This window comes from Canis lupus, chromosome 4 (assembly GCF_048164855.1).
Source record: "Canis lupus baileyi chromosome 4, mCanLup2.hap1, whole genome shotgun sequence".
NCBI classification, from domain to species: Eukaryota; Metazoa; Chordata; class Mammalia; order Carnivora; family Canidae; genus Canis; species Canis lupus.
In genome coordinates this window covers 1322512-1350216 of record NC_132841.1, presented here as the reverse complement: position 1 = coordinate 1350216, position 27705 = coordinate 1322512, and the positions used below count along the sequence as shown (strand labels likewise).

Below are 27705 nucleotides of genomic sequence, written 5' to 3'. Positions count from 1 at the left end.
TTGAACGATTGGTTAGGTAAAGTATGCTATTAAGTTTCTAATTATCTAGAAATTTTATAGCTCCTGCTGTTATTGATTTTTAATTTAACTAAAGTTAACTCCACTCTAGTAGGTGAAAATATTTTCTTAAATTTCTATATTTTTATTTGTGTATTTCTTTACTGGAGTTCGATTTGCCAACATATAACACCCAGTGTTCATCCTGTCAAGTACCCCCTCAGGGCCCGTCACCCAGTCTCACCATTCCCCCACCCACTTCCCCTTCTTCTACCGCTTGTTCACATCTTGCAAGTTACTGTGGCCAAGGTCAGAAAGGGTGTTGCCTTGTGTTCTCCTCTAGGGTTTTGATTTTGATGGATTCTTGTCTCACATTTAGTTCTGTCATCCATTTTGAGTTTATCTTTGTGTCTGGTGTAAGAGAATGGTCCAGTTTCATTCTTTTCCACATGGCTGTCCAATTTCCCCAGCACTATTTATTGAAGAGACTGTCCAATATCCAGTGGATAGTCTTTCCTGCTTTGTCAAATCTTAGTTGACCACAGAGTCGAGGGCCCATTTCTGGGTTCTCTATTCTGTTCCATTGATCTAGGTGCCTGTTTTTGTGCCAGTACCATACTGTCTTGATGATCACAGCTTTGTAGTACAATTTGAAATCTGGCATTGTGATGTCCCCAGCTCTGGTTTTCTTTTTCAATATTCCCCTGGCTCGAATATGAGGTCTTTTCTGATTCCACACAAATCTTAAGATTATTGTTCCAATTCTCTGAAAAGTCCACAGTATTTTGATAGGGACTGCACTGAATGTGTAAATTGCCCTGGGTAGCATATACATTTTCACAACATAAATTCTTCCAATCCATGAGCATGGAATATTTTTCCATCTCTTTGTATCTTCCTCAATTTCTTTCAGAAGTGTTCTGTACTTTTTGGAGTATAGATCCTTTACTTGTTTGGTTAGGTTTATTCCTAGGTATCTTATGCTTTTGGGTGCAATTGTAAATGGGAATGACTCCTTAATTTCTTTGTCTCATTGTTAGTGTATAGAAATGCCACTGATTTCTGGGCATTGATTTTGTATCCTGCCACATTGCCGAATTACTGTATGAGTTCTAGCAATTTTAGGGTGGAGTCTTTTGAGTTTTCTAAGTACAATCTTATGTCATCTGCGAAGAGGGAGAGTTTGATTTCTTCTTCACCAATTTGAATGCCTTTTATTTCTTTTTGTTGTCTGATTGCTGAGGCTAGGACTTCTAGTATTATGTTGAATAATAGTGGTAAGGGTGGACCTCCCTGTCTTGTTCCTGATCTTAGGGAAAAGACTCTCAGTGTTTCCCCATTGAGAATGATATTTGCTGTGGGCTTTTCATGGATGGCTTTTAAGATGTTGAGGAATGTTCCCTCTATCCCTACACTCTGAAGAGTTTTGATCAGGAATGGATGCTGTATTTTGTCAAATGCTTTCTCTGTATCTATGGAGAGGAATCATATGGTTCTTGTCTTTTCTCTTGTTGATGTGATCTATCATATTGATTGTTTTACGAGTACTGAACCACCCTTGCATCCTGGGGATAAATCCCACTTCGTCACGGTGAATAATCTTTGTAATGTACTGTTGGAACCTATTGGTGACTATCTTGTTGAGAATGTTTGCATCTGTGTTCATCAGGGATATTGGACTATAATTCTCCTTTTTGGTGGAGTCTTTGCCTGGTTTTGGAATTAAGGTGATGTTGGCCTCATACAACGAGTTTGGAAGTATTTCATTCCTTTCCATCCTTTGGAGCAGCTTTAGTAGAAGAGGTATTATTTCTTCTTCTTTAAACATTTGATAGAATTCCCCTGGGAAGCCATCTGGCCCTGGACTTTTGTGTCTTGGGAGGTTTTTGATGACTGCTTCAATTTCCTACCTGGTTATTGGCCTGTTCAGGTATTCTATTTTTTTCTGCTCCAGTTTTGGTACTTTGGGGTTTTCCCGAAATGCATCCATTTCTTCTAGACTGCCTAATTTATTGACACATAGCTGCTCATAATATGTTTTCAAACTCATTTTTATTTCCTGGGTATTGATTGTGATCTCCACTCTTTCATTCATGATTTTATTAATTTGAGTCTTTTTTCTCTTTAATAAGGCTGGCTAGGGGTTTATCTATCTTATTAATTCTTTCAAAGAACCAACTCTTGGTTCTGTTGATCAGTTCTACAGTTCTTCTGGTCTCTATTTCATTGAGTTCTGCTCGAATCTGTATTATCTCTCTTCTGCTTGGTGTAGGTTTTATTTGCTATTCTTTCTCCAGTTCCTTTAGGTGGGAGGTTGTTAGCTTGTGTATTTGAGTTTTTTCCAATTTTTTGAGGGATGCTTGTATTGTGATGTATTTCCCTCTTAGGCCTGCTTTTGCTATATTCCAAAGATTCTGAATGGTTTTACCTTCATTTTCATTCATTTCCATGAATCTTTTTAATTCTTCTCTAATTTCCAGGCTGTAGGTGTCCTTAGGTCTAAAATGAGTCTCTTGTAGACAGCAAATAGATGGGTCGTGCTTTTTTATCCAGTTGAAACCTGCATCTTTTGTGGGATCATTTAGCCCATTCACGTTCAGAGTAACTATTGAAAGATATGAATTTAGTGTCATCATAATACCTCTTCAGACCCTGTTTTATGGATTATTCCTTTGAGCTTCCTCTTTCTTTTACAGGGTCCCCTTTAATATTTCTTGAAGAGCTGGTTTGGTGGTCATATATTCTTTCAGTTTCTGCCTATCTTGGAAGCTCTTTATCTCTCCTATTCTGAACGAGAGCCTTGCTATATAAAGTATTCCTGGCTGCATGTTCTTCTCATTTAGGACCCTGAGTATATCCTGCCAGCTCCTTGTGGCCTGCCAGGTCTCTGTGGAGATGTCTGCTCTTAATCTAATATTTCTCTCCATATAAGTTAAGAATCTCTTGTCTCTCATTTAATTTAATCTCATTTAATTGATTTTTAATTTTGGCCTGATTAGATCTAAATTCTGCAGTCATGAAGTCTCTAGAATCCTTTATGCCTTTTTTCCAGAGCCACCAGTAGCTTTATCATTGTGCTTCTGAATTGGCTTTCTGACATCAAATTGTAATCCAAATTCTGTAACTCTGTGGCAGAGAGTACTGTTTCTGATTCTTTCCTTTGTGGTGATTTTTTCCTTCTAGTCATTTTTTCAGTGCACAGTGGCTGTATGAGCGGGCTGAGTCAAGAGTATCAACCAAGACCTAAGTAAATTTCACCCTTGATGATTCTGAGGGGTCCTAGAGGGTGATCCTTTTGGATCTGTATGTTAGAAGTTCTGTATGTTAGAAGATGCTCAGTCCCAAATTTATATAAACCAGCAATACTTGTAGAAAGCCCCAACACTGACCACCGAAACCTTGCTAGAAGTGAAACCCTTCTCTCTGTAGCACTCTGGCTGTTCTCTCTTTAAATCTCAGGTCAAATTCACAGATGTTCGGAATGATTTGAAAGTTATCTAGGGAAGTTGGTGGGACCAGGTGAGTTGAGGACCCCTACTCTTCCACCATCTTGCCCCACCCTCCGAGGTGAAAATATTTTATATGATGACTCCTTTTAAATTTGTTTAAAGATTTTATTTATTTATTCATGAGAGACATACAGAGAGAGGCAGAGACATATGCAGAGGGAGAAGTAGGCTCCCTGTGGGGAGCCTGATGTGGGACTCAATCTTAGGTCCCTGGGATCATGCCCTAAGTCAAAGGCAGACAGACGCTCAATCACTGAGCTACCCAGGTGTCCCAACTCCTCTAAATTAATTGATATTTGTTTTAGTTCTTAGAAGGTGATCTACCTTGGTTTATGTTCATGTGCTCCTGAAAAGAAGGTGTATTCCACTGGTTTATGAGTGTGTGAGAATATTTTATAAATGTCAATTAGGTCAGTTTGGTTACTCAGTGTTCTTCAAGTCTACTATATCTCTGTTTATTTTCCATCTCCTTCTTCTACTAATTATCAGGAGAGGGATGGTGAAACATCAGACTGTAACTATGGATCTATTTCTCCTTCATGTTCCATCAGGTTTTCCTTTGCATACTTTAAAAAACTTATCTGCAGCATAAAAGCAGAGGATGATTACATTTTCTTGATAAATATATCTCTATCAACATGAAAAAAAATCCTCCTCTTTCTCTGGCAATATTCTTGGCTTTGAAATCTATTTAATCTAATATTGACTCAGGACTATAGCCTCTTGAATAATTTTACCACTGTGTATCTTTTTCATCCTTTTTATGCTCAACCTATTTGAGTCTTTGAATCTAACATGTTTCTCATAATAGGTGCCATGTGATCAAATCTTACCCTTTTTATTTATCTCACTTGGCAATCTCTGCAGTTTAAGGGGATGTACGGTAGCGAAGAAAATAGGCAAAAAAAATATCTGTTTTCCCAGGTTTACATTCTAATGGAGAGACAGTAAAGACACATGTAATATGTTACATGAATTAAGAACAACTTAGAAAACTATCTTTTGCCAGTGCTTTGCAGTAGTAGATCTAACCAAATACTGAGTTCTCACACAGTTAAGTTATCCTCTAAGCTCTCCCTGAACTAAATAGACCGAATTGCCCCAGGCTCACTGCATATCTCAATCACATTGTGAATTCTAAGTATTAATGGGATAACTTGACTTCTTAAAAACAAAAACAAGCATAACAACATCAAACTTCATAGGAATCCTAATTAGAATGGAATCTGCACGTGAATTTAGGGTGAAATACATCTTTATGATGCTGGTTCTTCCAATAATCAACAACATACATATATTTAACTTCTTTAAGTCTTTCAATACTGTCTTATGCTTCTTATATAAGAATATCATGTGTCTTATGCTTATATCAGGTTTTAAGAAACACTCAGACAGAAATACACACATCCACTATTGCAAACCACAGCATCACTTTGAGAGAAGCAGGACACTGTTCTGGCGCTTAGCTCCAAAACTACCATGCAGTACTGTTACCCAGAAATACAAGCATAATAGAGAGCTATGAAGTTCTTCTCAATAAAATAAGGCCACCTTCAAAAGCAATGAAATTTCAGTGTTAAGCAACTAAGAAGAGAATGGTACCTCCATTAGGGCAACAAGGTAAATCACAGACTAACTAAACCTATACCAGAAGGAACAAGGAAAAGAGACAGATAAGAAGAGGCAACCCAGGCTATCGATTTATTCATATCTACCAGAAACATTCACACCAATACACTTATAACAGATGAAGATTTTCTACTAAAATGATTTTCTCATATTATGTTTTCTAGGAGGTAATTTTGAAAGCAGTGGCATGAAGGGCAATATTAAAGACTGATCTCAAAGACTACTTCTTTGAAAGGGCTCAAACTTAACCGGACCAATCCACAGAGCAATATATGACCCAGGACAATGTTGGAAACAACAGACCAATGGGCGAACAATTAGTAGAGGCTAAACACAGGGTGTGACACAAGTACAGGCAGAGAAGTTAACACAGTGAAAGAGAGTGTGTTAATCACGGTTCTCCAGAGAAACAGAGCCAATAATTATATGTGTGTGTGTATGTGTGTGTGTGTGTGTGTGTGAGAGAGAGAGAGAGAGGGAGAGAGAGAGAGAGAGAGAAACGGGGTGTGTGTGTGTGTGTCAAGGTTTTTTAAAGGAATTGGCTTATATAGTCATGGAGGCCAAGAAGTCCCACAATCTGCTGTTTGAAAGAACCTGGAAAGTCTGTAGCATAATTCAGTCTGAGTCAAAAAGCCTGAGAATCAGGGGAGGTGATGGTATAACTTCTAGCAAATATTAATGGCCTATGGCCTACAAACTTGAGGGCTAGTAATGTAAGTTCCAGAGCCTGAAGGCCTGAGAGCCAAGAACACTAATTTTGTCATGGGCATCCTAGCATAAGAAGAGAAAGATAATTTGCTCTTCTTTGTCTTTTTGTTCCATTCAGGCCCTCAAAAAATTATATGATATCTGAACATATTAGTGAGGGTGGATCTCTTTACTCATTCTATGGAATTAAATGCTGTTTCCAGAAATATCTTGAAGACATACCCCAAAATAATGTTTTATCAGCTACCTGGGCATCGCTTAGGCCACTAAGGTTGACACACAAAATCAATCATCACAGATACACTCAAAGAGCACCCCTACTCCACCGTAACACTATTGTCATTTTACTAAGTGTGCATGCTGCCCAAGGCAGGGCTCTCTGACAAGAAACATCAGAGATGGTACACTGTGGGAAGAAAGGACTTCAGTCAAATAATCCAATGAAGTCATTAAACAAATAAATAAGCAAGCAAAGTTAACAACAAGCCCTAGACAAAGATGGAATCAGTATCAGATTATGTACAAAATATCTAAAATATCTTTTTGTAAAAAAAAAAAATTCACAAACAGGAAAACAGCAAGCAACTAACTGGCCTTGAGAGAGTCCAGACACTGGACCTAGCAGACCTCAAAGCAGCTATTACAATCATGTCCAAAAGGCAACCATGATTAAGGAAGTAAAGGCAGGTACTGGTGACACTTCATCACATAAAGAGTATCAATCAACAGGAAAGAATGAAGCAAAAATTCTAAATTTGAGAATTATAATACCTGCACTGTAAATTCATTACACGGGCTCAACAGTTGACTGAAACTTATAGAAGAAGAATTAGTAAACTTGAAGACAGATCAATAGATATAATTTAAACATCAGAAATAAGATTGAAGAAAACTGAACAAAGCTTCAAATAAACGAGAGACAGCATTATCTGCATTAATATGTGCATAATGGGAATATCAAAAGAAAAGGAGGAAGATCAAGGGGAGAAAAATCAATCAACAAAATGATGGTGAAATCCTGCAAATTTAGAGAAAAACAATATACAAATTCAAGAAGATAAATAAACTCCATGTGAGATAGAGATCCATGCCAAGATGCATTATAGTAAAACTATTTAAAAAGAAAGACAAAAATAAAACTTATGTATCATGAGAAATACAACTCATCACATAAGGGAATTCCAGTTAGATTAACACCTGAATTCTCATCAGAGTCAATAAAGAGCAGTAGGTAGGGTGACATAGTCAGTGTGCTGGGGAAAAAGAAAAACCAAAATGGCAGAACAAGGACACCTGGGTGGCTCAGTGGCTGAGCATCTGCCTTTGGTCATGATCCCGGGGTCCTGTGATTGAGTCCTGCATGGGGCTCCCCACAGGGAGCCTGCTTCTTCCTCTGCCTATGTCTCTGCCTCACTCTCTCAGTTTCTCATGAATAAATAAATAAAAATATTTAAAGTACAAAACAAAATAGCAGAACAGTTTTCAAAACTGAAGGCAAGGGCAGCCCCTGTGGCCCAGCAATTTAGCGCCGCCTTCAGCCCAGGGCGTGCATGATCTTGGAGTCCCAGGATTGAGTCCCATGTCAGGCTCCCTGCATGGAGCCTGCTTCTCCCTCTGCCTATGTCTCTGCCTTTCTCTATCTCTCATGAATAAATAAATAAAATCTTAAAAAAAAAAAATGAAGGCAAAATACATAAACCCATACATTTCCTGTTACTAGTTCAAATCTACAAAGACTGCAGGTAAAAGTAACTGTGTAATTCTAAAAGACAGTATAAAGACAGATTTTTTTTCTCCTAACCATTGTCCAAGGCCATGCAACAACCAACACATATGTAATCATAATGTAGGTCTCTCATCTATAGAAATTAAATATATTTGATATTGACAAGACAAGGCAGACAAAACAAACATAGATTGGAGTAAAGAAATGAACCTAGATGGTAACTGAATTCACAGTAACAAGATGCAATGAAGCAGAGATGGTGAATAAGAAAGTTAATGTAACAAACTACATAAACAGAAACTTGCTATCCTTTCTGGACTCAATTTCTTTAAAAGACATCAAATTATATAATGTAGTAATTATAACAAATCTATTGTTGGAATTTAAACATATACAGATCTACTATGCACAAAAGTAATATCACAAAATAGAGTAGAATAAATAGAATTATATGTGATTGACATTTCTATACTTCTGTGTAGATAAGGGAGTATAAATCTCAAGTAGATTCTGATGAGGTAAATCTTATAACAACCACTAGGAAAATAATTTTTAAGTGAAATAGTCATTAAATAAATCAAATTATGCTAAAACATACTTACTGAAAAAGAAGGCAGTAATAAATGAACTACTGGATCAGAAAGGCATGAGGCAGATAAACACCAATAAGTAAAATGGCAAGCATAAGTCCAACAATATCAGTAACAGAAAACTGGAAATGGATTTAGAAAACCAAAAAAAAGTAGCAAATGTCAGGTTGTACAAAACATGTAAGTGCAAGCACATGTTGTCTATAAGACTGAAAGCATGAATAGGTAGAAAGTTTTAAAATCAGGGCAGCCCCGGTGGCTTAGTGGTTTAGCGCCACCTTCAGCCCAGGGCCTGATCTTGGAGACCCGGGATTGAGTCCCAAGTCGGGCTCCCTGCATGGAGCCTGCTTCTCCCTCTGCCTGTGTCTCTGGCTCTCTCTCTCTCTGTCTCTCTGTGGGTCTCTCATGAATAAATAAATAAAATCTTTAAAAAAAATCAGAGATATATCAAGTACACAACATTTATAAGAAGGTTTTAGGGGTTATATTACTATTAGGCAAAATTTATTTTAACACAAAAAAGTGTTATCGGAGACAAAGTGGGATATTATTATATAATGAAACCAGTCAATCAGTACAGGAGACATAAATCCAAGCAATTATATGCTGCAAAAAACAAATCAAGTGCATGAAGGAAATACTGACAGAATTCAAAGGAAAAACACACATGTCAACAATAATAGAGACTTTAAGATCTCCTTTAAGTAATGGATAAAACAAGTGGCAGAATACAAGCAAAAACAACAACAACAAAAGATGTTACAACAATACTATAAAGTAATCTAGACCTAGCAGATATATATATGACAATCCACTAAAAAAAAGCAGAATATATTTCTTCAAAAAATGAAACGTAGGGCAGCCTGGGTGGCTCAGCGGTTTAGTGCTGCCTTCAGCCCAGGGTGTGATCCTGGTGACCCGGGATCGGGTCCTGCGTCGAGCTCCCTGCATGGAGCCTGCTTTTCCCTTTGCCAGTGTCTCTGCCTCTCTCTCTGTGTCTCTCATGAATAAATTTTTAAAATCTTGAAAGAAAGAAAGAAAGAAAGAAAGAAAGAAAGAAAGAAAGAAAGAAAGAAAGAAAGGAAGGGAGGGAGGGAGGGAGGGAGGGAGGGAAAAGAAAAGAAAAGAAAAGAAAAGAAAAGAAAAGAAAAGAAAAGAAAAGAAAAGAAAAGAAAAGAAAAGAAGGAAGGAAGGAAGGAAGGAAGGAAGGAAGGAAGGAAGGAAGAAAGAAAGAAAGAAAGAAAGAAAGAAAGAAAGAAAGAAAGAAAGAAAGAAAGAAAGAAAGAAACGTTCCCCAGGATAGATTTTTAAAAGGTTCTCCCACCAAAATGGAAGGAAATTATAAATCAATAATACAAAGGAATTTTGCAAATTCACAGATATAAGATTCAATAACACATCTCTGAATAAAATAGAAGAAAAAATAACAAGGAAACTTGGAAAAATACTTTGAGTAAAAAGGTAGATCTAATATACCAAACTTATGAACCACACCAAAACAGTACTTAGAAGACAATTTATATCCAAAATAAACATATTAAAACAGAACAATCCCAGGGCACCTGGGTAGCTCAGTCTGTTAAGTGTCTGACTCTTGATTTCAGCTCAAGTCATAATCTCAGGGTTATGAGATCGAGCCCCACTCAGTGCAGAGTCTACCTGGGATTCTCCCTCTCCTCTGCTCTCTCTTCCTCTCCCGCTCCTCTGCCCCTTCCCCAGCTCACACGGGTGCATAGGCATGCTCTCTCTCTCTCTCTCAAATAAATAAATAAATGCACTCTCTCACTCTCTCAAATAAACAAATCTTAAAAAAAAAAAAAAAAGAATGATCCTAAATCAATAACCTGCCTTGTACAACTAAGGACTATGGAAAAAAAGCAATACAAATACAAAGCAAGAAGGGTTAGAAAATGAGGTAACAGTAACAATTAATAAAACAGCAAAGAAAGACAACAGATGATTCTTTGAAAAGATCAAGAAACCTGACAAACCTGCATTTAGACTAACATGGAAATAAGACACTAAGATTCAAATTCCTAAAGTTATGGAAAACCGATGGTACATACACTAGGAATAGAATATATTAACTACGAAACTGGAATGTTTTGTATGTTACAAAAACAAAATTATAAATGAATGTTTTGAACTGTATGCTGACAACTTTAGTAACTTTGCTGAAATACAAAAACTTCTAGAATAAGGAAAAATGTAAAAACTAACTCAAGAAGAGATAAGAAATCTGAAAAAAGTATAAGAAGTAAATACACTGAGATAGTCATTTTAAAATTCCCCATAAAAAAAGCCCAGGTCCACATGGTTTCACTGGTGAATTTTAAAAAATCATTTAAATAATAATTAATACTAATTATTAAAATACTCCTCCAGAAAATAGAAAAGACTTCCAAACTCATTACATGAGAGTATATATACCACACTAGCACTAAAATCAGACATGACAAAAGACAACTACAGGTCAATGTCTAAAAAAACTAAGATCAACATCTTTTGAATATAGACCCACAGATACTCCGCAAAAACTAGTAAATGTTATATAGTAACACCTAAAATTAGTTATATACAAAGACCCTGTGGGATTCATCCTACTGATGCAACGCTGGTTTATCATTTGAAAATGGTAGGTGTGCACAATGATGCACTCTCCCTTGGCCTCACTAAAGCTGGAGGATGTCTTTTCTGCCTTCTCCCTCTGCTGCACTCTGGCTCTCCAGTATCTCCAGGAAAGGAGTTTGTATACTTATATGCTATCACACTTCTTCAACTGCTGCCTAAGGAACACTTCTATACTGCATTTCACATCAGTTACTCATTTCCTAGAAGATTGTATAGTCTTCTGATGAGAAGCAACATTTCATATAAATTAGCCCAAGTAATTCTGCTAGAACTGTAATAACCAAAGCTGGAATCAGAAGGAAGAGGGCCATGCCCTGTGCAGCACTCTGAGACACAGACGCTTAGTCCCACCAGAGAGAGCACACAGCCCAGTACCTAAAGGATCAACATGGCAATGGTGAAGGAAGACAGTCAAACACCAACATAAACACACAGTACTGAAGCAGTAGTAATATCACTGTAGGAATTACAATTACACCAAGTCCACCAAGTCTACAAGCATTCTTTGTTGAATATACACTCGGGACGAAATGACAACTTTAGTGAATACTAGTCCAACAAATATAAAAGAATGGTCTCCTCCTTTGTCAGACTGGATTTCATTTTATTATCACAATACAAAACTGTCTCCAAGACAGAGTTATAGCCAAAACTGGGATAACAATGAGGATGTTTTCATTTGGAGAAAACCATGAAACAATACAATGTTTTAGTTCTATGATGGTTTCCCCTCCTCTGCTTAATTCTGTTACCTGGCAAGTGTAGTTTCCTACCATAGCCTCTTCCTTAACCACCTTCAAAGAGACCATGCCATTAAGTAACTCTTGTGGTGAGATTTTGGTACTCAAATTTAGAGCCATGAGTGGTCCTTTATATGGCTTCATCAAAGGTGAAAATATCTTTTTCTTCTAAATTTCCATTTTGCATACACTTCTTTAATGTTGGTTGCATCCACCTTATTAACAAAACATGGGGTGACAACAGTTTCACTGCAAGCAGTGTATTCTAAAGACCTGGTTATGTTACATATGAGCTGAGACAAACTGCAGCATACCCAGCACAGCAGCAGCACGACAAGGGGCCACATGTCCGTGGCTGCCACAGAGTCACCACTGCAGTCCATCACAGGCAGAACCCGCTGCCCAGACTGCCTGGCCTGCACACACACTCCCACTACCCCACACCTGCTTCTGTTACTCCTGCCTCTACCTCTCCAGGTATGCAGAGATACTTGCCCTCATCCTCGCCCCCAGGGCTGTTGACATATCACCCTCCTGCTTTGCAAGTTCAAGTCCCCACTCCAGTCTGCTCCAAAGAGGCTCAGACCCCATTCCCACACAGTGGCAGGCGCCGCCGGACTTGCGGGTCACAACCCACCACCCCCAGCCCATCGCGGTCTGTTTGCCAGCTCACTACAGGAGGCTGAGCAGGGGTTGCTAGGCTCACCAGGCACCTCCTTGCACCCTCTGATGTTCTCTCCTGCCTCACACATCATCCTGGGCCCCGATCCTCTCCCATTTTCTCTCTCACTTTTAGGCTCCAGGAGAGTCGCCAGGCCCCCTGACCTAAGCACCTCAGCCCCTAGGAGCCCCTCATCTCTGTCCCCTCCTGGGTCCCACACTGGCCTGCACACTGACCCTGCTGCATCCTTGCCCCCACCTCCGCCCCAATATACTGAAACCTGTTACATTTCTATATAATAATAATGAATGGAGAAAAAATTAAGAAAACATTTACAATTTACAATTGCACCAAAAAGAACAAAATACCTAGGACTAAACTTAACCAAGAAGACAAAAGAAGATCTGTATTCTTCAAATTATAAAACACTGATGAAAGAAATGCATATGAAATGGAAGACAGCACAGATGATACACTATGCTCATGGATTTGGAAGAATTATCATCATTAAAATGTCTCTATTACCCAAAGCAAAGTACAGATTCAATGCAATCCCTATGAATATACCAATAGCAATTTTCACACTAGAAGAAATAATACTAAAATCTGTGTAGAACCACAAAAGATCTTGAATAGCTTAAGCCATCTTGAGGAAAAGGAAGTTGAAGGTATCATGCTTGCTGATTTCAAACTATACTATAAATCTATTGTAATCAAAACAGTATGATATTGGCATAAAACAGACACACAGATCAATGAAACAGAACAGATAGTCCAGCAATAAACCTATTTCTATGTCAACTAATCTACAACAAAGGAGTCAAAAACATACAATGGGAAAGGACGGTCACAACTTCGATAAATAGTGTTAAGAAAACTGGACAGCCACATGCAAAAGAATGAAAATGAACCACTATCTTATACCATACACAAAATGTAACACAAAATGAATTGAAGACTTAAACATAAAACCTGAAAGTAAAAAAGTCCTAGAGAAAAGCATAGGCAATAAGCTCCTTGGCATGTATTAGCAATGTTTTGGATTTGACCACATAAGCAAAGGCAATATAAGTCAAAATAAACACATAGGACTATATCAAACTAAAAAGCTTCTGCACCGCAAAGGAGACCTACAACAAAATCAAATGACAACACACTGAATGGGAGAAAATATTTACAACCACTTATCTGATAAGTGGTTAATATCTAAGATAGAACTAATATTACTCAATTGGAAAAATAAAATCTGATTTAAAATGGGCAGAGGACACAAAAAGCTGTTTTTCCAAAGAAGACATCCAAATGTCTAACAAATATATGAAAAGGTGCTTTACATCACTCATCACCAGGGAAATGCAAATCAAAACCTCAACAAGATAGCACTTCACACCTATTAGAATGACTGTTATAAAAACGACAAGACATAACGAGTATACAAGGATGTGAAGAAAAGGAAACCCTTGTGTACTGTTCATGAGAATGTAAAATGTGCAGCCGTTCTAGAACACAATATGGAAGTTCCTCAAAATATTAAAAACAGAAATATCATATGAGCCAGCAATTCCACTTCTGGGTATTTATCTGAAGAAAATGAAAACATTAACCTGACAAGATATATGCATCTTTCTTCACTGCAGCATTACACAAATAAACAACAAATAAATAAATATTTACATATTAAGCTACATATATTATATATACTATATTTATTTCATATATATGTTTATACATACTGTATTATATATTTTACATATATGTGTACATATATTGTACATTATATATTATGAATGTGTGTGGAATATTATTCAGCAATAAAAATTAATGAAATCTTGCCATTTGGGGACAACATGGATGGACCTTGAAGGCATTATGCAAAGTGATGTAAGTCAGACAGAGGAAGAAAATACCATAATGATCTCACTTATATGTGGAATCTGAAAAATGCAAAACACAAATACAAAGATCTGACAGATATAGAGAACACACTGGTGGCTGCCAGAGTTCTGGGTGTGGAGGTGGGCATGAGAGTCAATGGTACAAACTTCCAGTTAGAAAAAATAAATTAAGGGATATAATGTACAACATAGTGACTATAGTTAATAATACTGTAATGCATATTTATTTATTTATTTAAAGATTTTACTTATTTATTCATGAGAGAGATAGAGAGAGAGAGGCAGAGGCATAGGCAGAGGAAGAAGCAGGCTTCCTGCAGGAAGCCCGATATGGAATTCAATCCCGGGATCCCAGGATCACTCCCTGAGCTGAAGGCAGATGCTTAGCAGCTGAGCCACCCAAGTGTCCCTGTACGGCATATTTAAAAGTTGCTGAGAAGTAGATCTCAAAAGCTCTTATCACATACAAAAAAGTCTGTAACTATGTATGATGACAAATGTTAGCCACATTTATTGATATGATCATTTCACAATATATGCAAATACTGAATCAGTATGCTGTACACCTGAAACTAATGTTAAGTCAACAACACTTCAATTAAAAAAAAAAAAAGATACAAATAAATGTCTCCAATGAAAAGAAAACAATACAATAAAACTATAGACCTAACTTAAAGTCTTTAGGAAGACTTATAAAGGAATTTTGGTTTGTTTTGTATAATTAATAGATCACATGGTAATTACAGACACTGCTATTGCATGGTACCATTTGGACTTCAACACTATTGAAATTGGTAGTCACAAAATGTTACCAACATTTATAAGTTATAAACTTTCTTCTAAGATATTTTGCATATAATTGTCAAAGATCACACAGAGACCGCTCTGCCAATTCCACTTCTATTTTCTTTTTCCCCCACCTCAAAGCATGAAGGGCTCAGCTGAAAATTACAGAGTACATATTAATGACAGTATTAGATGGCATAATAGACCCCAACTGGTAAGATACACGTTCTATTCATAGGAGAGCTGTACTACACTCTTTAGTTACATGTTCTCTAAGTAGCTGTTTAGTGACAGGATTTAGTTTTAATGAATACACAGCAATTAAGCCAACAAAAAATAACTTTAAACTGCACTATTAGTTTAATTCAAGTATGTTTGTTGAATACTTGACGTATGACTGGCTCTGAGGTTTATTAAAGTGACGGAGATAAATTCCCTGCTCTCAAACTCAATAATCTAGAACTCAACTAACAAATTTGAATCTCCTAATTTTAGCATGATGGATATGATGGTTTCAACAATGCCTTCTCCCAAAAAGAAATTCAATTAATAGCCCATGTAAAAAGGAAAAAACAAAAACAAAACAGGACAATAACTACATGATCATCTCTCAACACACACAGAAAAAGTGTTTAACAAAATCTAAGACCTTTCTTGATAAAAACAACCAACAAACTAGAAATAGAAGTAAACATCCTGAATCTGATAAAAGACATCTATGAAAAGCCCACAAATAACAACACAATAAATGGTGCAAAATGGAATGCTTTCCCTCTAAGGTCAGGAACAAGACAAGAATCTACTCTCACTACTCATACAGATAATTATAGCCAGGAAAAGAAAAATTCAGGTTGGATAAAGAGAAAGAAAACTACCTGTAGTTGCAGTTGACACAATTTTGTACCTAGAACTTAAAGAATCCACTAAAACACTATTAAAATTAATAAATTAATTCAACAAGGTTACAGGATACAAGATCAACAAACAAAAACTGATTGTAAGGGCACCTGGGTGGCTCAGTCAGTTGGGCATCTGACTTTTGGTTTCAGCTCAGGTCATGATCTTGGGGTCCTGGAATTCAGCCCTGCTCAGCATAGAACCTGCTTGTCCCTCTCACTCTGCTCTTCCTGCTGTGTGTGGGCAGGAGAAAGTGCAAGTGCACTTTCTTTCTCAAATAAATAATCTTTTAAAAAATTGTATTTCCATATGCTAACAAGAAAAAGTCTGTAAATAAAATTAACAAAATAATCCCACTCATAAAAAGAATAAAATACCTATGATAATCTTAGGTAAGGAGATGCAGAGCTCATAAGGTCTGAAAACACAAAACAAAGCTAAAATGTAAACATATCCATCATGCTCATGAATCAGATGACTTTAACATTGTGAAGATGACAATAAATGCCAAAGTGATAGCTAAATTCAATATACTCCCTATGCAAATTCCAGCTGCCTCTGCAGAAACTAACTAGCTGATTCAAATATTCATTTGAAAATTGAAGGAACTGGGGATCCCTGGGTGGCTCAGTGGTTTAGCGCCTGCCTTTGGCCCAGGTGCACAATCCTGGAGTCCCGGGATCGAGTTCCGCATCGGGCTCCCACCATGGAGCCTGCTTCTCCCTCCTCCTGTGTCTCTGCCTCTCTCTCTCTCAATCTGTGTCTATCATAAATAAATAAATAAGTAAATAAGTAAATAAATAAATAAAGAAATCTTTTTAAAAAAAAAAAAAGAAAATTGAAGGAACTGAAAAAAATCAAAACAATCTGGAAAAGTAATAAAAAGGAGATTCAAATTTCATGATCTTAAAACCTGCTACAAAGCTACAGTAATCAAGACAATGTGGTACTGGCATAAGGACAAACTTAAAGATCTATGCAATTAAATTGGGAATCCAGAAATAAATCTGAGTATTTCTCTTCAATTCATTTTCAGTAAGATGTAAAGATGATTCAATGGTTAAAAAAAATCCTTTTTAACAACTGATGCTGAGGCAATTGGATACATACATGCGAAACAATTAAAACCCTTTTCTCACACCATACACAAAAATGGGTAACAGATCTAAATGAAACAGCTATTTACTTAGAGAAAACACAGGAGTGAATCTTTGTGTCCTTGGGAGAGAAACAGTCCTTTTAGATACAATACCAAAACCAAAAGTGACAAAAGACAGAACAGATAAATTGTACTTCATGAAACAAAAAACCGTTTTTGCTGCAGAGCACACAGCCAAAATAGTAAAATGACAATTTAGAAATGAGAGAAAATATTTGCAAATTATACACATAATTAGGGATTAGCATATAGAACATGCAAAGAACTCTTGTAACTCAACAACAAAATGACAACTACAACTAAAATATTAACAAAGCCAAATGACTTTGAATATCAAGCTTGTATCCTGCAACCTTGCTATAAATGACTTACTTGTACAAATGTGGTACTCTTTCAGGATTCTTAAGACAATCAAATCTCTACAAAAAAAGGAGTTTTATTTCTTCCTTTGTATCTATATACCTTTTATATTCCTGTCCTATTGTATTACCTGGGATTTCTAGTAAGGTGTCAAGTAAGTGGTAAAAATGGACATCCTTGACTCGTGCCTGATCTTAGGGACAAAATATCCAGTTTCTCTTGACTATGTATGTTGTTAACAGATTTTTTGGTAGACATTTTTTATCAAGTTGAGGAAATTCTCTATTCCTAGTTTACTGAGTTTTTATCATGAATGGGTGCTGGATTCTGTCAAATGCTGCTTCTGCATCAACTGATAGATCACATAATTTTTCTTTCTGCAGCCTACTCATGGGATGGATTATATTAATTGATTTTTGAATGTTGAACAAACCTTGCATGCATGTCTGGAATCAATCCTACTTGCCCATGGTATGTAATGCTTATTATACATGGTTGAATTTTATTTGGATTTTTGCATCTATATTCATAAGAAATATCTGTACTTTTTCTTTCTTATAAAGTCACTATCTGCTTTTGAGATTAAAAAAAGAGTAAGGAAGGTTCCCTATACCTACAAATCATCCTAAGGAACCTACAAGAAAGCTACCATAGGTAATGTATGAATTCATAAAAGTTGCAGACTACAATATAACCAGACCCAAATCACCTGTGTTTCTACACACCTGCAATAAACAATCTGAAACAAAATTAATAAAGCAATTCTATGTATAATAGCATCTTTGTTAGCCTATAATGGATTACACTGATTGGTTTCTAAATGTTGAACCAACTTGCATACTCAGAATATATCTTACTTGGTCATAGTGTATGATGCTTTTTATACATGACAGGTTTCTATTTGCTAATTTTTGTTAAGGAATTTTGCTTTTAGTGAATTTATGAGAGATATAGGTCTACAGATTTGTTATTGTTTCCTGTTCTGTTGTTGTATGGTTTTGGTATCAGAATAACAAAAAACCTGTTAGGAAGTGTTCCCTGTTTCTATTTTTCTGGAGGCCACTGTGTAAGATCACTGTTAATTCTTCCTTAAGTTTATATGTTTGGTAGTCTTCTACAATGAAAACAGCCAAAAGAGATTTTTTAATCTTTTTATCTTAAATTTCTTTAATTCAAATTATCTATGTCAACTATGATAATCTATGGAACCTTCAAATTATGCATGTCATCTTGAGTTTTGGCAATCTGGAATTTCTAAAGAATTGATCCTTCTCTTCTCAACTGTCAAATTAAGAGCATAACGTTTAAATTATCATCCTATTAATGAATGCAGAAGTGATATTCTCCATTTTTTCCCTGATATTGGTGGTCTGTCTTTTTTGTGTGTATGTAAAGATTGCTAGGTTTATAAATTCTATTGATTTTTTTTCTAAGAACTGGCTTTGTGTTTCATTAGGTTTCTCTATTATATATTTTCCTATTTTCAACTTCATTGATTTCTGATCTTTTTTATTTTCTTCCTCCTACTTGCTGTGGATTTATTTTGCTTTTTTGCAGTTTCTTAAGGTAGAAAATTAATTATGGACTTGAGACTTTTCACCTTACCCAATGTTAGTATTTAGTACTATACATTTCCCTATCAGCACTGCTTTAGCTGCCTCCCACATAAATTGGTGTATTTTTTTTCATTCAGTTCCGTGTATTTTTAAAATTTCCTTTGATTCATGTTTTACTTACATGTGTCTTGTTTAATTCTGGGTTTGGGTATTTTTCTATTGACATTCTATTACTGATTCATAGTTTGATTTCCTTGTGCTGGGAGAACAAAGCACGATTTCAGTTCTGCTAAATTTACTAAGGTTTGTTTATGGCTCAGGATGTTGTATCTTACAAATGTTCCACAGGCACTTGAGAAGAATGCATATCTTGCTGTTTTTAGGTAGTATTCCACAAATGTTTATTCAATCCTATTGGTCCATGGTGTTCAGTTCTGCTGTTAATTCATATCTGCTGTCTAGATGTTCTACCAATTGCTGAAAGTGTAGTAAATTCCCCAAATATAATTGAAAATTTGTTTATTTTTCCTTTCAGTTAAATCAGTTTTTATTTGTGTACTATGAGGTTCTATTGTTTGGTAGGGTCACGTTTTGGATCACTGTCTCTTCTGCTGGAATATTGCTCTTTTTCTCTCATGATTTTCTTTGTTCTTGAGACTGTTTTATCTGATATCAATGGAGTCAGTATTGCTTTTGTTTTCATTACTGTTTGCATAGTGTATTTTTTTCTATTCTTCACCAACCTCCCTACATTGTATCTGAAGTGAATTTCTTTGTAAATAACATATTTATGCATCATTTTATACTGTCTACACCTCAACTGGTATATTTAGATCATTTACATTTACAGTAGACACTGCTAACATCATGGTTTAAGCTGTCATTGTATTTTTCTGTTGTTTTCTCATTCATCTGTTCCTAATTTATTTTCTTACTGGTTACCTGAACATTTTTTTAAATTCCATCTTTATTTACTTATAATATTTCTAAGTGTTTACTTCGTATAGTTTTTTAGTGGTTGTTCTAGGTATTTAAGTCCATTTCTAGGTAAAATGCCCACATATAATTTATCACAGTCTTCCTGAATCAACATCTTACTACTTCAAAGGAATTATAACACTTTAATTCCAATTAAATCTCTGTATTCTATCTTTTAAATTATATCACTCCCTCCACATGTAGATCAAATCATATGATATTCTAAATTTTGCTTCAACAATCAAATATGATTCCAGAAACTCCTGAGACAAAAATTCCACTCTATTTACCCCTATTTTTGCCACTTCCAATGTTTTTTTTTTTTTTTTCTTTTCTGAGGTTCCAAGTTTTCTTGTGTTATTTCCTTTCTCTGGAAACTTCCTCTAGCCATTTTTAAAAGATAGGTATGCTACCAACATTTTCTCTTTGTTTTCCTTTCTATGATACTTTCAGTTGTCATTCTTTCATGAATATATTTTCACAAGCCACAGAAGTTTTGTTTGAAAGTTTTTTCTTTCAGTACTTGGAAAAAAATATTTTATTTCCTTCTAGCCTCTGTAGTTTCAGATGAGAAATCCACTATTATTTCCAAAGGAAATGAGTTCATTTCTCTCTAACTTTCACAATTTTTTCTCTTTTGTATTCAGAAATTTAATGATGACATGCCATTAGTGTGGATATCTTTGGATTTCTCTGAGTTCAATCAGATTCTTCAATGAGTACTTCCACGCCTTTTGCCAAATTTGGGAAGTTTTTAATCATTAGTCCTTTAAATACTTCAAGTACCACTCTCTTGTCCCTTTCTGTTCCTCTGACGATAGAAATGTTAGTTCTTTAGTTAATCCAAGTACAGAGAGAATCCAACCTCTTCTCATTACCTCCATGCCTTCCAATTTTGATTAAATGACCTTGATCACCCTTCAGGAAAACCACAAGTCCTCTAGTGAACTATCTGAGTACTTAGATTCTTCCCAATATTTTCTCTGTAGAGGTAAGAAAGATCTTATACACGTAAATAAGATGTCACTTGTTTACCAAAATACACTAGTAAGAATAAAATTAAAATCTTTAGTAAGATTTATGATATTCATCTTTTGGACCATCGTTGCCTGACATCATTTCCTACCCCACCTCCCATCAATCATTCCCCTTTGGCCACTGTGACCTTTTTTTTTGCTATTTCCCAAGAAAAACCAAACATATTCCTGGTCACTGGCTTAGCAGTTGCTATTACCTCTGCAGAGAAGAGGCAGGATCTCCACAGCTCACACAATCCTTTCATTCAAATTCTACTCTGATGGTGATCTCCTTAAGGTTTACCTTGACTACTCTTAGAGTAGCACTGTCAATTTAACTCTGATCTAATTTCTAGGATAATTTTTACCACTACAGAGCTTTAATACACATAAGTATCTGGTTTTAGTGCTATGCTTTTAATTTATATTTGACATAAAGCTGTATAAATTTACAATGTACAACCTGTTAATTTGATATTTATATACTGTATAATTGCCATGGTACTAATAACACTTCTATTATACTACATAATTACCATTTCTTACTAATGATTGGAATAATCAAGTTCTAGTGTCTTAGCAAATTTGGTTATTACAATACAATTTTGTTTATATTCACTATGTGGTATATTAGATCTCTAGGGCTTATTTACTACCTGTTACATTTTTATACCCTTAAACAACATCTCTCCTTTCCCACATCTCTCCACCCGCTGTTAATCACCATGTTATTACTCTCTTTTATAATAAGTTTGGCTTTTCTAGATTACAGATATAAGTGATACCATATGGTATCTGTCTTTCTCTGTTAGACTTATCTCATAATGCACTCAAACCCTCCGTGTTGCAAGTGGTAGAATGTCCTCCTTTCTCATGGCTGAATAATATTCTATTATTTACACGTACCTATTTTCTTTATTCATCCACTGGTGGACACTTAGGTTGTTTGTGTATCTGGCTATTGTGAATCATGCTGTGATAAATATGAGTGTGCGTATTCTCTCTCTGATATACTGTTTTCATTTCCTTTCAGTGTATTCCCAAATGGAACTACTGGGTCATATGATAGCTCTAGATTTCACTTTTTGAGTAATCTCTATTCTGTTTTCCATAGTAGTGCATCAATTTAACTCACCACCAACAGTGAACAAGGATTCCCTTTTCTCCACATCCCCAACAACACTTGTTATGTCTTGTCTTCTTGGTGCTAACCATTCTAAATGGTGTGATATGTGGTTTTGATTTGCATTTCCCTGATGTTTAGTAATGTTGACCATCTTTTCATATATTTGTTGGCCACTACTACTTGTATAAACTCATCAACATTTGTTTCTTTCAGTACTATAGCACTTAGACAATAGTAAGTACTCAAACCTTATTTGACTCAAAAAAAGAAACATATGAAAGAATGCATGATGATGGGAGGAATGCGGTGCAATGGTCGTAAGGTAGACAACCGAAACTGCTTTGAGAAAGAGCAATGAAGAAAAACAACAGTAAAGATGAGGTAGGGTAGACAAAGGCTGGTCTGTTGACAAATGTTAAGGATGGTAAATACTCAAAAAGTGAATCAAAAAGAACTTTTTTTTGTAAGAGTCATATCTGGAGATTTGGTTCAAAAATCAATATTCCCAGTTACTTTCAAGGATTAAAGAGATATTCTAAAGAGATATTCTTGAAAAAACATCTCAAAGTTTTCAACTTCTGGATTAGTCATGGGAAAATAGTAAATCCCCCAATGTTCATCTCTAGAGTATACATTTATTCTACCTGGGAAGCTCTGGCTTGGGAATTCTTCCTCCAACATCCATGGCTCCTCTCCTTGCTCTAGCCTGAAGATTACTTCTGGTTTGGTAACACAATACCCTGTCAAAACACAAAAAAAAAATAGGATTCAGACCAGATGGTCTAGACTGCAGAGCCTCCGAAAGAGGAGGAAACTTCTGGAGCTGCTCAGTGAAGATGCTACTGAACATTTCACTGAGAGGTAAACACAAATACCTTTCTGGTGCCCAAAAGGCATCATCAACAGATTCCTGAGTTCCAATATTAAATATCATTAAACTCTACAGTGTCAATATGCTTCATTATTAAAAGAATTAAAACATGCTATTTAGAATTACATAAAAACAGACCTTACCCAGTGAGACAAGGTTACTGTAGTTCTCCAGCATCACATCTCTATATAAGGACCTCTGAGTTGAGTCCAGGTGCTGCCACTCTTCCAGGGTGAAGCCCACTGTCACATCCTTAAATGATACTGATCCCTGGAATTTTTGTTCAATCTGCAATGTTCAGAATTGGGTGACATGGAAAAAGCTGTATGGGAACCAATCTTTACCATGATTACCAAAATAGTTTGTAGAATATTTGTTTGGCTTTATTCTTTGAGGGAGGATGAGAAACCATAACCAAAATATTAATGCAATTGCCTTAATTCATAAAAATTATAAAATCTCACAATGTATCTGGGACCTTGCTAGTTTAACTGAGAAATGCTAAGATTAATAAAATTGCTCTTGTATCCAAGTAGCTTACAAACTGGTAAGGAAACATGCAGTAGTATAACTGCTCAGGTGAAAGTACACAGCAGATAGATTACATAAGGAAAAACTAAGTTCTATTTTGAGCTTCACTGAACAACAGCTATTGGAGAAACAGTAATACCATGCTCTTCATGAACACAGCGCCATGACAAGCAAAGGCAAAGCTCCTTTAATACATTCAGGAAATGAGCAAAGGGCAAATAGCACAGGAAAAGTTGAGGACCTAGCTTGGAGCTATGATGACAGAAAGGGCCATAAGAGAAGTAATGGAAAGGATTACAGAGTAATTTTAGACCAAGCCTCCAAAGCATGTTGATCACTTCCTACCTTAAAGAACATTTTTGAGTACTACACAAGTTTATATTTATGAATTATAGAAATAAACTAATATATTTTATGAAATTTTTAAATTTTTTCTCAATTTTAAAATGTAAAAAGTCAGCTTAATATTTTATTTCACTGCAATACATATTCTAGGTTCTTGAAATTGCTGTAGAACATACAGAAGATATCCAATTGGATTATTTGGGATATCATTTAGAGTGCATACCTCTTCTTTAGCACTCACTGTTTCAAAGAAAGGGGAACCAGAGAAGAGATCTGAGTGTATATTTAAATTATGTGACCAGGCTTTTCTTTATAGAACTAATTCTCTCAGAAAAGGAAAGGGAAAGCTAAAGAACAAAAACTACCACTTACATAACTACTATAACAAAAACCGTGAAGCAAACGGAATTGATAAAAGGAGAGAGAGTGGTAGAACATGGTCAACAATCACTGGCAGAAAGTTTCCTCAGGGTATATGCACAAACAGCTGTATAAACACAAGTATCACAACATAAGAAAGGAAACTCAGGAAAAAATAAGTTGGATACTGTATTTTAACAAGATGTATCTTAAATGTGAAGCCTAATACTGTAGGTCTAGAATGAAAATAAGGATTTGACAACAATTTGGTAGTGTTTGAAGTCACTGACAATGAATCAAGGCTCTCAGAGAAGACACTGAAAATAATCTAGAATGCAAGATGAGGAAAAATCACTTTTTAACTGGCTTAAAGAGAAAGAACAGGCCATGAAGGAATTTCCTGAGGGTGTAAATAAGTATAAGAATGAATAGTTTTAAAAACAAAGAAATGATGATATGTTCATGTGAGTATAAACACAAAAGCATGATTTAAAAAAGAAAAAACTCTTGGTAAACTAGAAAGGAATTTCCTCAATATTATAATGGATTTTTACATATACCTACAGCAAAAATGGTTCAATTTAGGGGTGGCTGGGTGGCTCAGTCAGTTAAGAGTCTGACTCTTGATTTTGGCTTAGGTCATGATCTCAGGGTTGTGAGATTGGGCCCCAAATCAGACTCTGCACTCAACGGGGGAATCTGCTGGAGATTCTCTTTCTCACTTTCCCTCTGCCCCTCCCCTGCTCATGCACATGCATATGCTCTCTCTCTCCTCCTCTTAAAAAAAAAATTAAGGGGTATATGTGTGTGCATGCACCCACACATGCATATACACATGCACATGCGTGCATATACACACACATAAAAACTCATCAGACTTGACACTTAAGTTATATGCAGTTTACCTCAATGAACTGAGAAAAAAATATTTTTTATAAATTATAATACATATTAAGTTCTTGGCATAAAACTGATAGACTGTTCATTAAACTAACAGACTAAAACACAAGATTCTGAAATACCACAGCAAAACCAAAACACCTGTTTGGGAGTGACGTGGAAATGTAGTATCATCCTAATGTTCTTTTCTAGCTTGGATGAAAGAGAAGAAACGGAAAATCAAAAGATCTTGATAAAACATTACTCAACAAAGATACATTAACAGAGAAATACAGACTCTATTATAACAGTAATGTCCTCATAATCAAAACTAGAAAGCAGCAATCTATCAAATTAGGAAAAAAAGAAAATAAATTTGACTAGCAGTGAAAAAATACATCGAATGTATGACAAAAACTATAATTAAGTAGAACACACAAAGGGCTAATGATGTTATACTAGGATATACAGCAAACAAAATTATAAAATAAAACCCAAAAAGCCTAAGCTATAAGATGGCATATGAATGTGCTAAATTTCTTACCAATGACAAACATAACTGATTTGAAAACAAAACCTGCCACAAGTTGTTTGTAAGATCAAAAAAAAAAAAAATGAAAACAAAATAATGGGCAAATATCAAATACACTGCAAAAACAAAAACAAACAAAAAATATATATATATGCAAAATAGGGGTGCCTGGGTGGCTCAGTCGGTTAAGTGTCTGCCTTCTACTTGGGTCATGATCTCAGGGTCCTGAGATCAGCCCCATGTTAGGCTCCCTGCTCAGTGGGAGGTATGCTTTTCCCTCTCCCTCTGCTCCTTCCCCCACTCATGCTTTCTCTCTCTCTCTCAAATGAATAAATAAAAAAAATCTTTAAAAAATATATAAGCAAAATAAAAGATGGTTTGGCTTAATTCACAGCAGATAAGGTGACACTGAAGCCTAAAAGAATGAAATGACCAAAGATGACTCTTTAAGAAATCATTTATCTTTTTTAGCACCAAATGCCAGAAAAGCAACATTTAAAGAAAATACAACTATAAATATGAGGATACTTGAAGATACAGAGTCACCTACCTATGGAAATATAGGAGATACACTCACATATCCATGAAATATATTTTGTTTTTCTGAAGAGAATATCACATGAAATCCCTAAAGAAACAGATGTTTTGGGTAGAAACCTTAAGGAATTACCAAAATGGCTTCAGAAAAGGGTAGAAAAGTGTAAAGACCAATAACCAGAAATAGGATTGAATAATCAATTGAAGGTCTTGAAGATCTACCATGGAAAAAGACAGTTTCAGATGTTTTCATGATTAAAAGACAGACTGAGCCACCCAGGCACCTCTAGATTAGAGAATATTTTTAGGTGAATTAGCAAAAAATATGACATACCAAAACCTGTGAGACACAGTTACAAAATTATGCTTAGAAAAAAAAATGAATCCTTAGTAGTATATACCAGAAAACAGTTAAAAAAAATCAGTAAGTATCTGTTTTTTTTTTTTTTTTTTTTTTTTAAAGAAAAAGAGCAAGTTATAGCTAACATATGAACAATGAATTACAATACCTACATACGGTAGGAAGACAGAGGACAAAACCAAGTCTGTGCCTTGACAGTTCTTTGGCAAAACTAATCAAGTGATAAAGAAGAAAGGCTCATTCACCAGTACCTGGCACAAAGAAAGAACATCCCTATACAGGTCCTGTGGTCTATGGAAATATAGTGAAGAAATTATGGACCAATAAATTTGAAAACTTGAGGAAAAAGGTCACTTTCAAAGAAAAAAACTACATGTCAAAACTTTTTTTGGAAAGATTTTATTTATTCATGAGAGACACAGAGATGGGGCAGAGACACAGGCAGAAGGAGAAGCAGGCTCCCTGTGGGGAGCCTGATGCAGGACTCGATCCCAGGACCCCAGGATCACGACCTGAGCCAAAGGCAGATGCTCAGCTGGCTGAGCCATCCAGGTGCCCCAAAACTTATTTTTCACAAAAAGAAAATCTAGGGGCACCTGGGTGGCTCAGTCAGTTGAGTGTCTGTCTCTTGATCTTGGCTCAAGTCTCAATCTCAGGGTCATGAGTTCAAGCCTGCATTAGACTCCATGCTGGATGTGGAGCCCACCAAAGACAGACAGATAGACAATCTAATGCTGCATGTCTATTAAGGAAATTGAACCTATAATTTAAAATATCCCCACGGGTGCCTGGACAGCTTGGTCAATGGAACATGTGACTCTCAATCTCAATCTTGTGAGTTCAACTCCCAGGCTAGGCACAGAACTTCCTTAACGAGACAGAAAGAAAGAAATCTTCCCATGAAGAAAACTCCAGGCACAGCTGGCCTCAAATATGAATCATACCTAAGAAGTAGCAACAAAATAAAACAAAATCTTATAGAGAAAGCAAGAGGAAATACTCAAGAATTATGTTATAAATTCAACATATCCTTGATACTAAATACTAAATCCTAATAAGAACATATCCTTCTGCCACCCCCCCGCCCCACCAAAAAAAACCCTTACTAGTCGATCTTTCTCATGGACACAAATATAAAAACCTAAAACAAAAGTATTACCAAACGAAAACCAGAAACACAGAGAAAGCATACCATGGCCCAGCTAAATTTCTTTCAGGAATATCTAGTTAGTTTTATATTTAAAAATTAATTTAATTCATCAACTAAGAAAATAGGAGACAAATCATATGATGATTTCAATAGGTGTCCAAAACTAATAAAATTT

The 27705-nt window shown here is 35.8% G+C and overlaps 1 protein-coding gene across 6 annotated transcripts in view; it reads right to left on the bottom strand.

The window, feature by feature from the left end:
- The window catches only part of LOC140631716 (zinc finger protein 33B-like), a 41681-nt gene that overhangs the window by 4704 nt on the left and 9272 nt on the right, over positions 1 to 27705 (bottom strand). For all 6 annotated transcript variants that reach the window (XM_072822930.1, XM_072822931.1, XM_072822933.1 and 3 more), the window contains 2 exons: positions 22979 to 23123; positions 22609 to 22704 (listed from right to left, as the gene is read on the bottom strand). In XM_072822930.1, the coding sequence (XP_072679031.1) occupies positions 22609 to 22704; positions 22979 to 23123 (241 nt within the window). The remainder of the gene's footprint in view (positions 1 to 22608; positions 22705 to 22978; positions 23124 to 27705) is intronic.